The sequence below is a fragment of the Euleptes europaea genome, chromosome 11 (genome assembly GCF_029931775.1).
Source record: "Euleptes europaea isolate rEulEur1 chromosome 11, rEulEur1.hap1, whole genome shotgun sequence".
Classification (NCBI taxonomy): Eukaryota; Metazoa; Chordata; class Lepidosauria; order Squamata; family Sphaerodactylidae; genus Euleptes; species Euleptes europaea.
The window spans coordinates 52,464,684-52,479,094 of NC_079322.1; the positions used below are offsets into that span (position 1 = coordinate 52,464,684).

Here is a 14,411-nt window from a genome sequence, read left to right on the forward strand (position 1 = left end):
AATGTGTGCTAAAGTGCAGTCCAAAGCAAAGTTATACCCTTCTAAGCCCATTGACATTAGTGGGTTTAGAAGGATTTAACTCTGCTTAGGACTGCATTGTTAGCCACCATATATAGCCTTTCATTATTATTTTGAAGGTGTAACCGGGCTGTACTTGTCCAAGATGGAAAGTAATCTACTAGCAAGCATTCATGGAAGCATAGGACCAGTACTGTACATCAAATACCAACATCCTGGTGGAGATTCTCCATCAGATCCCCTACCAGCTGGGCATGCAGAGAATAAATCTCCACAAGAAGATACGTTACCTAGCAGTAATCAGGAAAATGCTGATAAACAGCCTCCCCAGGTCCACAGAGAGTATTCAGGAAATCTGCTAAAAACAAGCCATTTACATGATAGCCATCTAGGAAGAGAGTCATATGTAATAGCCCAACCACTGGCAAATCTTGGTGAAGATGAAGGACCATTTGCAGAAAGCAGTATCCGCAGAGGTCAGTGGCAACAGTTTTCTTTGAAGAGTTCTGTGATGAAAGTGTTCAGGAAGATCTGGTACAAGAAAGTTTGGGTTGGTTCATATGTCACTTGAATCCATGGTTTAATTAAACTAACTATGGTTAACATGATTTTCTCAGTGTGTGTCATACCACCAACTGTGATTAGGTATGTCAAACCAGGATCTGAAACCATTGTTTGAAGTTGGTTGCATACCCAGTTCCAATTTAGGTGGTGTGCAACAAGCCATCTACCACCCTCGATCCCAACCAAATCCAACCCCGAACCATCTCTCCACCCCCCACCCGTGGGTCTAACGCAGGCATGCAATTGAAGACACTTGACAACAGCAGCTGGGTGAGGGGCCACAACTCTAATCGGTTACAGCAATAAGGCATTGGCGAGGCATAGGGATGAGATCCGTTGCCATCAACCAACGGCCTGTTGGCTGATGTGCTTTCCTCCCAGCCCACCTGCTGGGACCAGATCAAGATAGGAGTATTTGAAAAGTGCAGAAGCACATGTGAACTGCAGGGAACTGGTTCCTATATTGCCCCCTTGGTAGGTTTTAAATGCAAAACAGTTTGCTTACCGGTAATCTTAATTTTTTTTGCAATAGCATATAATTTGGATCCTGTACTGTTTCCCTAGGTTTCATCAGGAAAGTGTATTTCATATTGACAATTCAGTTGGGATTAACTGTTGGTATAATTTGTTTATTCATCTACTGGTACGTATAAATTAATTACCACAGTTTTAAGTAATCCCAGATGTGACATGCTGGGCTCTATATTTGTTGTCATTGTAGAACTTGCTACCATAACTAGTGAAAGTGTCACATATTATTTTACACTATGTATTTTATTCATAAAATGTCCTGTTTCTAATAATCTAGTGAAATATATGTCTATCACTGATAATCCCACTCGATTACAAGAATTTATTTACTACCATTTAGCCCTGATTGATTGTGTGAAAAATCCTTATCAAATTGCTTCAGGTTACTTCATAGGGAACTGGTTTACACTGTATAGCGGTTGTGTTTATCACAGCTGCACCAATGTTGCACCAAATATTTCCCGCAATTATTATATAAAAAGTAGACATGTAGACATTTGCTAAAGAGCTGCACCAATCAGGGATTTCAGATGCGTGTCACAAAATATTTAGGAACGTGTTGACTTTCAGGTTTTATACATTGATTGCGAGAAACTGTGGTAAGACACTGGTGTAGCACCAGCAAACGTATTAGCTCCACAAAGTGGCTTTTGCACATGACTGGCCACCTGGATCCATGCCATGGTAATGTTGAGACCAGACTATTGTAATGCACTCTGCATGGGTCTACCCTCGAAGACAACTTGGAAACCTCAGATGGTATGGAGTGCTGCAGCTTGATTCTTGTTGGGAACTAGCCAGAGCATGCATATTATACCTGTTCTGCAGTAACTCCATTGGTTAGTTCCCAGGTTCAATTCAAGGTGCTGTTTCTTACCTACAAAGCCCGCCACAGCCTAGGAGCTGCATATCTAAAGGACCACCTCTCCCAACATGCCCTGCACTTACCTGAGCAAAGCCTTCCAAAAGATGAAGAACAACAGCATTCTCTCTTGTGGCCCCCTCCCTCCTTTTGGATGCAGTCAGGAAGGCGCCCATATTTTTGTCATTTTTCAAAGCAAAATAAGAACATGTTAAAACAGAAGTGTATAAGAGGGTACTTTTTATATTGGGAATCAGGATGTAGGTTTAATAGTGTAAATTTTTAAGGCAGTTTTCTTTTCTGCATCCCCTCCTGCTACACGGTTTATTGGATATATTATACTCCTTTTTAATTCATTCTAATCTACAGGGTAATTCCAGTTCTATTTTATAGTTCTGTTTTATATTTGTATTTTGTACTCAGTTTTTTATTGCATTGTTCATTGTATGTATTATACTGGTCTTTATTGCATTGTTTTATAATTCTGTGATTCATCTTGAGTTTCAATGAAAAAGGTAGACAATAAATGAAGTAAACAACAATTACTAATCCCCCAGCGGTGCGCAAGTGCCAAAAGTGCAAATTTGTTGAATCTACCAATATTGCTGCAACATTCAGATTCTTAATAAAGTATATCTGTGCCTTAAGAATTGCTTTAACAATGGAAATGTTATCTTATGCTAACTTGAAAGTATAGAATAAGAGTTTTTTTCCTGAGTGGTAAAAAGCAAATATAAGATTAGAAGCAATAGACAAGGTTTATAATGTTAGAAATCAGAGTTTTGGAATCTGGAATAATTAGAAGACTAGTAGTGTGGCTAGTAAAGAATAGAAAGTTTATATATATATGTATGCTATTATTTAAAATTGTTAATTAGTTTCCCTGGAAAAAGCCCAATCTGTATGTGAATGGGTATGTGTATGTCTATGTTAAATTTAAAAAGTATTTTTTAAAAAAAGAATTGCTTTAACAGTGGCCTACTAAACACCTTGTTGGGCTAGTGTCTAAATCAAAACAAATACAAATCTCTATGAATATTTCCCCAAAACACTCACAATTGGGCATTTCCACTAAATATGTATAAATATAACATCCTACTTCTTTAACATTTCTGACGTATATAGACAACTTCAGACGTTGCAGATAATCTACTTGCAGTACAATGCCATCTGAGAAATACCTTCAGGCAATTTTTCTTAGGCTTTACTGTTTCCAAATAGAACTGTTAGTAACACATTTGATATACAGTTGCTAAACTTTACACAGCATGTTACATTGTTTCCTGGCACAGATTAACAAATTACCGTGGATTAAGTTTTTGTAAACCGGAGTCTACTCTGTTAGATGCAGTGTAGGCATTAAGGAAAGCAGCTTGTCTCTAGTGGGAATATTAACCTTTTTAGGTTTTTTGAATTACAGTACCATTGAATAGTACTTCTACTGACTGATTTTGCTGTATTTATGTTTTTATTCTCTTCTGTTGTTTTCATTTTGTTACATGCTTTTCTGATCCATTCTCTGCAACAGAGAAGGAGTTGATATATTATAATTAGATAAAATAAAAGGACCTATTTTCTACATTAAGGGAATATTCTCTTTCTGAATCACTTGTTCTTGTTTTTGGATAGGACATTTCTTAAATTTTGGGTACGAAGGCGTCCATGGTTCTGTTTTGCCCTTTTGTAAGTATACCATATGTAGGTGCTGATTAAATCTCTTCCTTAGTGAAACTTCTGAAAATTGTTACTGTCAATTGACTATTATTTAATGTTTATTATTAATTAGTGTATCATCACTATCACTATTGTGTGTGTGTGTGTGTGTAAAGTGCTGTCAAGTCGCTTACGACTCATGGCAACCCTATAAATGAAAGTCCTCCAAAATGTCCTATCTTTGACAGCCTTGCTCAGATCCTCCAAATTGAAGGCTGTGGCTTCCTTTATTGAGTCAATCCATCTCTTGTTGGGTCTTCCTCTTTTCCTGCTGCCCTCAACTTTTCCTAGCATGACTGTCTTTTCCAGTGACTCTTGTCATCTCATGATGTGACCAAAATACAATAGCCTCAGACATTTTAGCTTCTAGGGTCAGTTCAGGCTTGATTTGATCTATAACCCACTGATTTGTTTTTTTGGCAGTCCACGGAATCCGTAACACTTTCCTCCAACACCACATTTCAAAGGAATCTATCAATATTAGGGATGTGCCCCCCCCCAAAAGGGGGGAAATTCAGATCCGGGAATATTGAAGCTGAAAATTTGTGAGATTCCTGAATATTCCTGAATTTCCATACTGGTGTGGGGTTTTTAGGGGGGAGGGGTTGGGAAGCAGAAACATTCAGCCCCATTATAGCCTACGGGAAATCTTTCCTGCGCTCTGGGGGAGGTTGTTTTTAAGGTAGAGGCACCAAATTTGCTGCATAGCTGCTGGTGACTCTCCTTAGAAGAATCTCCAAGTTTGGTACAGATTGGGTTGTGTGTGTGTGTGTCGCTTCCGACGCATGGCGACGCATTGGGTTAGGGGACTCAATTTTATGGACTTCCAAAGAGGGTTCCCCCATCCATCCATAATTGTAGCCGTCAATCCTGAAAAACATTTTTTTTTGCTTTTTCAGGATTGGGATTTCTGGCTACCACTTGAATCGCCTTTTTTGGGGGCTCATCTTTACCAAATGCACACGCCTACTCAATATACTTTGATATACTTCAATATACTTTCAAGTAAGGTAGTTACAGATGTAAAATTCCTTGAAACTTTATCTTCAATGGTGTGGCATTTTATCCAGGAAAAATTCAAATGTCTTTCTCTTTTTAGACCAGTACTCTTGATTCTGGCTATTACCCTTGCCTGCTGTGATGATGCCCGCAGAAAAGCCCCACTGAATTACATTTTGTTGTTACTATTTGTAAGTATTTGCTGAACTTTATGTTCTGTATAGGATACTAAATTAGTTGAAGCAGGTTTATTATACATGACAGGAATTTGGCTGGAATGCTAACCTGTCTTTTAAATCCCCCGAAAAAAAGACAAATAAAATCATTTTAAATTTGTACTTCAAAAAGCCTCTTGAGTGCCATATATTTCTGACCTTTTATTATAAAATAAGGGATCCATCAATATTAGTGGAAACGGTGTTGTATCAAGGTATGTCTCAACACAGAGTGAGAGTTGGTGTGTGTGAGAACAACATTTAACAAATTATTACAGGAGGAGTTCAGTCATAGCATATGTGCTTTGAACACCTGAAAGTGCTTTCTGGGTTGAAAAGTGTAGCATTTATTTATTTGCCAAGTTCCTATACAGGAAACGATTTCAAAACTGTTTATGACAAGTAATAACAGTGAAATACCCATAAAATTTCAACTGAAAATGTCAGAAAATCAGTAGTAGCCTAGAACAGGGGTCGGCAAACTCATTAGTCAAAAGAGCCAAATATCAACAATACAACGATTGAGATTTCTTTTGAGAGCCAAATTTCTTAAACTTAAACTATATAGGTAGGTACACTGTTTATTAACTTAATAAACTTTAATTAAAGTTTTAAGTCTTAATTAAACTATAGATACACTGAATAAAACTTGATATCATACTTAATAGTGATCTTATTTATTGATAAAAATTAAATTGTAAGTCCCTGCCATTTCCCCCTCCCCGTCCGTAGTCCTCGTCTGGAGGCCTGGTCTACCGCCATAAAAGCCTATTGGTAGACCTGGCCTCCGGCTGAGTCCCATTGAGAGGCCAGGTATACCCATTGGTTTTCTTGGCAGTAGACCTGGCCTCCGGAGGCCCTTAGAAGCCAATGGGTAGACCTGGCCTCTGAAGGGGAACTTTTTCCCCTCCTCGGAGTCCAGGTCTACCGCCAAGAAAGCCAGTGGGTAGACATGGCCTCCCAATGGGACTCAGCTGGAGGCCAGGTCTACCAAAAGAAGCCCGCCTCGCCCAACAGCTGATAGGCGGGGGGGGGGCAGGAACCACCGAGCCTATCACGCCCAGCAATCACGCGGCTAGAGGGGAGGGGAGGCTTTAGCCTCCCAACCATTGAGGGCAAGGGAAAGGGGGACCCGGCCATTCTCTACGGCGAGGGGGGGGGAGAGACAGTGCGCCCGCTGGCCCGCTCTCTCTCAGGCGCGCCAGCTCCGCAGCCCGGCTGCCGGCACGAGCGGGCGCAAGAGCAGGGGCCGCACTCAGCGGGCCAAAGAGCCGCATGCGGCTCTGGAGCCGCAGTTTTGAGACCCCTGGCCTAGAAGATAAGCCACATAATGTGGTCTAGATTTTAAGCCTCATGATAGTTTCTTCACCCCGTGTTCATGAAGAGGATAAGTAGTCAGAATGATTGATGTGTGTGAAAGAGTGGTGATTTGTTGTGTTAATGTGTATGCAGACAGGTGAATGGGTGCAGAGAGAGCATTATACAGCAAAAAAATGTCCATGTTCCATGAGTTCCTACCCGTATGTATTTTTTCTATATTATTTTATAGACAATTATTGAAGGTGTCCTACTTGGATCAATTGCAGGGTAAGTTGGTGAATAAAATTTGAAGTGATTGCATTGATGCAATTATGCATTTCACAGAAACATGTATGTATTTTTGTCTTTTAGCTTCTTTGAGGCTGATGGGATAATGTGGGCTATTGCTGGCACAGCAGTTGTGACATTCGGGCTTTCTGTCTTTGCTCTTCAAACAAAAGTAAGACCTCGCTGATAAAATATGCTACACTAGCATTTGAAAATGTACCATTGGAACAATTAAAGGTTAGGTTTGGGTCTATTTTATTCATGTATTTAAATTATTTATAGTGTGCTGAGACTGAGACTCAAGGCAGATTACAGAGGGTAAGTCAGTATGATCAACAGAATGGGGTATTCAGTAGGGCTTGGATTGTAGATATCTGAAAACAAGCAGAAATCTGAAACAGATCTGGAACAAAGCATAGCATTTAAGCATGACACATTAAATGATGCAGAAATTACATAGTAGGAACATATTATCAGCAACAGACAGTATGTACTATATAAAGTAGTATAGTCCCTATACCAAAGCATCTTTCTGAACCATTTCGTTACAGTACAGCCCTATTAAAAAGGTAAAGGTCCCCTGTGCAAGCATCGGGTCATTCCTGACCCATGGGGTGACGCCACATGCCGACGTTTACTAGGCAGACTTTGTTTACGGGGTGGTTTGCCAGTGCCTTTCCCAGTCATCTTCCCTTTACCCCCAAGCAAGCTGGGTACTCATTTTACCGACCTCGGAAGGATGGAAGGCTGAGTCGACCTCGAGCCGGCTACCTGAAACCAACGAACTCAGGTTGTGCACAGAGCTTGGACTGCAGTACTGCAGCTTACCACTCTGCGCCACGGGGCTTTTATCACAGCCCTATTACCTGTGTAAAAATGCCCACCTGAATAATTCAGTTTTGCATAGTTTGAAGAAAGCCAGAATAGCAGAAGCCTTTCTGACCTCATCAGGCAGGCCATTCCATAAGGTGGGAGCCACAACAGAGAATGCACACGTACAGGCGGCTGTTGATTTTGCCATTTGCAGGGTGGCACCTGCAGAAGATCTTGCTCAGATGAGCAAAGCTGTTATTGTGGGGCATAGGGGAAATGGTGGTCCAGCAGATACGATGTAGCAAGGCCATGAAATGCTTTGTATGTGATAGCCAATATCTTGAATTGAGCCCTGCAACCGATGAGCAGCCAATGGAGTGAATGTAGAATGGGAATAATATGCATGCGCTGCCTAGCTCCTGATAATAACCGAGCTGCAGTGTTGTGCACCAGTGGGATCTTCAAGATGACTTGTAGACCTAGGTAGACCTATTGTAGACCTATTACAGTAGTCTAGCCTCAAAGCCCACTGTAGTCTGCATACCAAAAAAGATCGCTAGGGAAGATCACTGGGTGTGTGCACACGCGCACCATCAAATCATAGCTGACTTATGGCGAGACCATTGCCGGTCTCCGCGTGGTTTGAGAGAGTTCTGAAAGAACGGTGACTGGCCCAGTGTATCCCAGCAGGCTTCTGGGAGGAGTGGGGAATCAATCATTAGTATATAACAATTAGTCACCAATGTATACTGTGCATAGTTCACTGAAACATATTTTCTGACTCCTCAGTTCGAGACATTTGTGCTGGCATTTCTAGTTGTTACACCAGCGTAATGGTGTTGCCTCCACTGTTCATATGCCTCACTCTGGCTGCTTTTAGAAAGGTGTAACTCTGCTTAGGCTTGCACTGTTACAGTCTTAACTGGAAGTCTAGCTATAAGGATTCCTAAGCCAGTAGTGCTTGAAATGAAAGATATTCAGTTTGATAGGGCTGCATATTTCTGGACTGCAGAAATTTCTTCACTAGTCTACAGTGGGCAAGGTTAATTTTTATCTTATCAACTCCTGGAGCAGCTTGCTGACACCAGTTCTCTAGTATGCCAATTTTTAGTAAACATTTTTTTATTCTTCCTGTGTGAGAGAATATAACTTAACTTCTTTCTGACAATATGCCACTGTCAAGAAGTTGAGGCCTCTCAATTTCTTGGAGTGTGTTATTTCTTTTGGTTCGGGCCTAGAGGCCTATGAATTTTGTGTTGTTGGGATTTTAGACCAGAAAAATAAGTTTCCTTTTGAAAACTGCTTCTGTGGAGAGGGTAAGCCCCAGCTGGTGCTAGTTAACCTCTCCCCTTTCTGGAATGCAAGGCCATGCATTGCCATAGTAACCAATCAGTCAGCCATCATGACGATGTCCAGGTGCAGGTAGTTCTGCAGGCTTCCTCACCTGAAAACACCACTTAGTGAGTCAGCATTTCTGACCAAGCAATTAATTAACAGCTAATTGTTTTTGTTTTCTCAATTGGCTTCTATGAGCTCATCCTTTTGAGAAAACGAATGTAAGGACAGACCAACCCTAAACAAACTATGCATGCTTTGGGGTACAGCAGGAGAGCTCTGCTGGCTGCATCACAACCCATTTGATTTTGGCCCTACGGGGAAACTCTGGTCAAGCTGACCTGCTTGGAGAAACCTTTGGACAACCTTTTGAAACTCTTGAATGCTGGAAGCATCTTTGGAAGTTGGTAACTATAAACCTGATGCAAGAAACCTTTGCCAATCCTTTTGAACCAAAAAGGTTTTTGAATGTATTAGCTAGTTATGCTAAATAGTTTATTGTTTTCTTGCTTAACACTTTATGACTTTTCTTTCCTGTAAACCAGCTTGAATCTTATAAATAAATTGTTAGCCTTTAAATGGCTTGTGTCTGTGATTTTGGGATTCCAAGCCTAAATTCTAAGTGCCTTTGTGTGAGTGTAAAAACCACCTACCAAAAACCTAAGACATTTTGGGAGTGTAATCTTTCCCTGGCAGGTCTCTACCTTGCAGGGTAAGTGTTACACTCAATTTTGGAGTGAGTTGGGAGAGGATTGCTCTTATCTTCCCCCTGGAGCTCAACCTTTTGAAAGGGCTGGTGGCAGCTACTCCTTGGACTTGGGGCGAAAGCCTGGAGTTCAAGGTTTTGTCTTTTGGAAAACTTTTGACCAAACCAAAGCAGCCTCCAACTGGTGGAGACAGGTTGGGGAGCTCTTTGACAGCCACCTTATGTGATAAATTTACGTTATCTTCCCAAGATAGACCCCTACTTTAGAATACAGTGGATTTTGGATGCTGAAGGAGCTTTCAAGATGATGCTAGAATGGATTCCCTTTATCTCTTCAGACATTTGAAGCACTCTTTGGAGTGTATATTGTAAAGGTGGGAAAAGAAACTTACTTTTAGGGTTGCCAACCTCTAGGTAGTATCTGGAGATCTCCTGCAGTTACAACTGATCTCCAGCCGATAGAGATCAGTTCACCTGGAGAAAATGGCCACTTTGGCAATTGAACTCTATGGCATTGAAGTCCCTCCCCTCCCCAAACCCTGCTCTCCTCAGGCTCTGGCCTGGTGGTGAAGAGGGACCTGGCAACCCTAATTACTTTGGTAATTAGCTTGACAGTATAAGGCTGTAGTTTGGTTTTGTTCCCCGCCCCCGGGAATGTACTAAGGATTAAATTACCTTGGTGAATATGTATTTTGTAAGAGGGATGAAGGATGTTCCCTTTTCATAGGTCCATAGTAGGGGGTGCACCAAGGAAAAAAATTATACTTTCATATCCGGGGTTCGCGGGGAAATTTTGCTTATGTTCTTGTAGGACTTTTTCAGGGGTCTGGAGTGGCTGATTTCAACCAAATGATTCCAAAATTGCAGAGGAGCTAGTGCTGCCTGTCTAAAAAGTTACCCTTAGGTTTCAAGCATATTGGACCAAGAGTTACAATTGAACAGGCCCCTTAACAATTAGCCCCTAGCTATCCTACTTGCAGAGAGAGAGAAAGGGCTCCACAGTCCACACCCCACAAAAGAGGGTGTGAAGGAGAACAGCAGCTTTCTGCAGTTTGTCTCCAAAGGTGATTGGCTGGAAGCACAGAGTGGTCCTCCCTTGCAAGAATCTGATTGGAAGAGATGCCATTGCCTAGGAAATCAGTAGAATCAAAGAACATAAATACATGCTGTATTGCTGGTTAGTGCCTAAATTTGGTGGGTGGGGGGAGGGGACGACACACATGGATTTTTCAGGGGATGAGGGTTCATCATTCCCAAGAACCCCAGATATATGTTCCTGTTCTGGGAAATCTCTGTAACAACCTGCAACCAGGAATTTCCATGTATATCATTGGCTCTGGAATTTCATAATGCATACCCCTAGTCCATAAAAAAGGTGCATAGAGGTCTTGTAATATCCGTATGGTGAGAAATGCTGATTCCAATCTTGTTTCTCTCTTTAGTTGGACCTCACCATAACATCTGGAGTCCTGCTGGTTACGCTTTTTGTGTTTCTCATTTTTGGAATCCTTTCTGCCACCTTGCAAACCAAGGCAAGTAAAGCACTTTTATTGGTGAGTGTTTTGTTGTTGTTGTTGCATTTAAAGACCTTTGTCCTTTTCGCAGTTATTCTGGTCTTTTCAGACAAGGGTTTTTCTTTCACTTAAATCTAGGCTGGGCTCCAGTAACTTCATTCTTTTGCAGTAGTTTTTATCCAAATTGCACTGCAAAAGTTGTATTCTGTTATATTGGCCACTGATTTTATAAATGAAATCGAAATCAAAATGCATGGCACTTTACAAGAGTAACAAACAAGAAAGACTCAGGAGGTTACAATGTACAATTCGACACAAGGGGAAGCAACAGAAGGAGAGGAAGATGGGGATGAAGATAACAAAGGAAAATATGTATTCAATTCACTTAGGTTTCATGTCAGGTTAAATGTTCTGGGAGGGAACTCCGGGTGTAAAGGGCAGCAAGAAAGATTGTGTGTGTGTAAAATGTCGTCAAGTCGCAGCCGACTTATGGTGACCCCTTTTTGGGTTTTCATGGCAAGAGACTAACAAAGGTGGTTTGCCAGTGCCTTCCTCTGCACAGCAACCCTAGTATTCCTTGGTGGTCTCCCATCCAAATACTAACCAGGGCTGACCCTGCTTAGCTTCTGAGATCTGATGAGATATTGGGCAGACTCATTTAAGGGAGATGGAGAGCTGACCAAAGATAGTAGAGCACAGGTGTATACTAGGTTATGAGGGTTGAAAGAAATACCAGCTGAAGGGAGATGGCAACAGGGGCTAACGTTGGACTCTGTGCACTACTTGTAAATATTCTAGGGGCATCTGGCTGGTTGCAGCAAGAAACAGGATACTTGCCTAGTCTGATTCAGCAGGGCTCATCTTATGAGAACGGAAAGTTTCTTCCTGTGGAAACGTTGAATGATAAATATAGACAGGTAGAAGGAAAACCAGCTGTGGACAGAGTCCTAGATCATGAAGGAAGTCAAGCAGCAAAGGGTTATCGGCTGTATCAAAAACAGCATGTAAACTGAGGGTGCTGCCAAAGCAGGCTTTTGAGTTTGACATCAATAATGTTTTAAGTGATTTTGGTGATGGCAGGTTCAGTATTGCATGGAGGGAAAAGCCAGGCTATAGTTTGGCATGGGAGTTGAAAATGAGGATGTAAAGACAGCAATACACTCCAGGCAAAGGTTAGTAGGAAAATTAGATGGCAGTAGAATGGCCTGAGGAATTGTGACTCAGTGGCAGAGCATCTGCCTGCATGCAGAAGGTCCCAGGTTCAATCTCTGGCATCTCCAGTTTAAAGGTCCAGGCAGTAAGTGATGTGAAAAATCTCAACTTGAGACCCTGGAGAGTTGCTGCCAGTCAGACTGGACAATATTGACATTGATAGACTGATGGGGAGGGACTGTGGCTCAGGGGTAGAGCATCTGCTTGGCATGCAGAAGGTCCCAGGTTCAATCCTGGCATCCCCAATTAAAGGGACTAGGCAAGTAGGTGATGTGAAAGACCTCTACCTGAGACCATGGAGAGCTGCTGCCGGTGTGAGTAGACAATACTTTGATGGACCAAGGGTCTGATTCAGTATAAGGCAGCTTCACATGTGACAAAAAAGTTACTGTTGATGTATTTGAAAGCATGCAATTATTAGTGACTAAAAGGGAAGCTTTGATACTGTCAAATATGGGATTAATGAAATTCCTTTGTCTGCATAACATTTTTCCTGTTGTTTGGGGACAGTGTGGGTCTTTAACATGCATGAACTATTTTTGCTTCTCACTAATTGTAAGCTATGCCTTTTCAGGTGATGACATTATTATATGCTGCATTTGGAACACTACTTTTTGCCATAGTAAGTCTTTCTTCTTTTTGTTCACCTTAAAGAAAAGGGAGACTGAATTTATTGGAATACGCGATACTTGTATACACTGTATACATTTAGTTGTAGGACAGAGTATTAGGCAGAAAGAAAAAAGTAGTAGCTAGCTTCAGGGATTATGATTATTTTCCTCTGAACTGAATTCTGAGAAGGGCTATGGAAGAACTGAGTATATTGTTAAAAACAGAACAGCATTTACTAACAATTGGACAAATCATAAACATGTTTGGCCGAAGAGAAAAATGCTGGGTTTCTGGAATGAAATCAGTTCTTCTTGATGCCTGTTTGATATTAGAGATATTCAGGTTAAAGGTTGTTTCTAAAACAATTTCAAAAAAGCCATGCTTGTCTTTGGTAGGTTTTCACTTTTGTATTCCTGGTGCTGTTGTTTCTACCAGACTATTTTTGAGCATTCATAAATCTCCATTTCACACAAATTGTTACAAACTGTAATAGTTTGTATTGTAAAATAAAACATGGCTTCTTTTTGCACTGAATACGTGATAAGGGGAACCTCCCATTTCAAGACTCCCAACACAAATATAAAAGCTGGCAACCGAGGGTAAAGTAATGGGAAGTAGTAGGGCAGGAACATGGATTGTTGTCCTACAAAACTGTTTTTAACACAAGTAAATATTTCTAAAACTGGCAGCACACTGTGAAACCTGTGATTTTATTTTGTTTTGTATTTCTTTTAAAGTATCTGGTGGTGGATACTCAATTAATGATGGGAAGAACACGCCACTTCCAACTGGATCCTGAGGATTATATTTTTGCAGTACTGAATGTCTACATTGACATTATCCATATGGGTGTGTTCATACTACAATTTATTGGTTTTATGAAGTAAGAAGAATGATACATGTAGGCTGAGATGGTGCAAAATTGGCCAAAGAGTAAGCACAAAGAGCATTTCTAGTAAATAAAAAAGTTTTACAGCATCATGAAGTACCTTGAGGAAGCAGCTATGGTCAGTCCAGTGTAGCTATGTAACGTTTAAAGATAGTACTAACATAAAGGTATTTGTAATACAATTCTATTAACTTCTTTCAAATACAGTTTAAATTGGAATATATTGTAGGAAGTAAAAGACAACAACCACCACTAAGGTACTTTTCCAGTTCTTCTGAGATAATAACATTTGATGACAAAAGACAGATCTTTGGTCCTTGAAGATAACTTTATTTTTATCCTACTTTTAAATCAGAACTGACAATTAAAAATCAATAAAAATGTTGCTCAGCTGAACTAGATCCAGAAAATCTTTCTTTAAAAAAAATTCTTCCTCCTAGCTGCCCTATGTCCCATTAATAGCCATTGAAAGCTGTGGGTGCGAAACTCCGCTTGGCCACTTCTTGCCCCCGCTAGTTGTAAGCTGGAGGGATCTCAGGTAGAGCTGGATCCAACCATAGTTCAAAGCAGGGGTCCCCAACATTTGTGAGCCTGTAGGCAACTTTGGAATTTTGCCACAGTAGGGAGAGCCACCCACAAAACGGCAGCTGCAGGAGATGGAGCCACACACAGAAGAAGCCAAAGTGAAATGGTTGGAACAGTGCTGTGAGGATTAAATTAGACCTCCAGCCTTTGTCTTATCTACTGTGTTCTCCAAGGCATCCATCCAAAGTGTTGGAGTTTAAATGGAGTTATTCGAGAATAGTTAAAATTATTACTTTTTGTCATATAGTTCAGCTTT

At 40.9% G+C, this 14,411-nt stretch overlaps 1 protein-coding gene across 1 annotated transcript; it reads left to right on the forward strand.

Moving 5' to 3' along the window:
* The first annotated feature begins 163 nt into the window (after positions 1-163).
* LOC130484835 (protein lifeguard 1-like) lies at positions 164-13,568 on the forward strand. The gene is made up of 9 exons (XM_056857965.1): positions 164-494; positions 1,147-1,225; positions 3,605-3,658; positions 4,788-4,878; positions 6,452-6,489; positions 6,574-6,661; positions 10,786-10,875; positions 12,644-12,691; positions 13,419-13,568. The coding sequence occupies exons 1-9, from the start codon at positions 164-166 to the stop codon at positions 13,566-13,568; spliced, it is 969 nt and encodes a 322-aa protein (XP_056713943.1).
* Positions 13,569-14,411: the final 843 nt, after the last annotated feature.

Excerpts from the sequence above, each read along its gene's own strand:
- LOC130484835 (XM_056857965.1), top strand. The coding sequence starts at position 164 with ATGGAAAGTAATCTACTAGCAAGCATTCATGGAAGCATAGGACCAGTA. Across the intron at positions 1,226-3,604 it reads ATTTGTTTATTCATCTACTG|GACATTTCTTAAATTTTGGG; the intron begins GTACGTATAAAT and ends GTTTTTGGATAG. Across the intron at positions 6,490-6,573 it reads CTACTTGGATCAATTGCAGG|CTTCTTTGAGGCTGATGGGA; the intron begins GTAAGTTGGTGA and ends TTTGTCTTTTAG.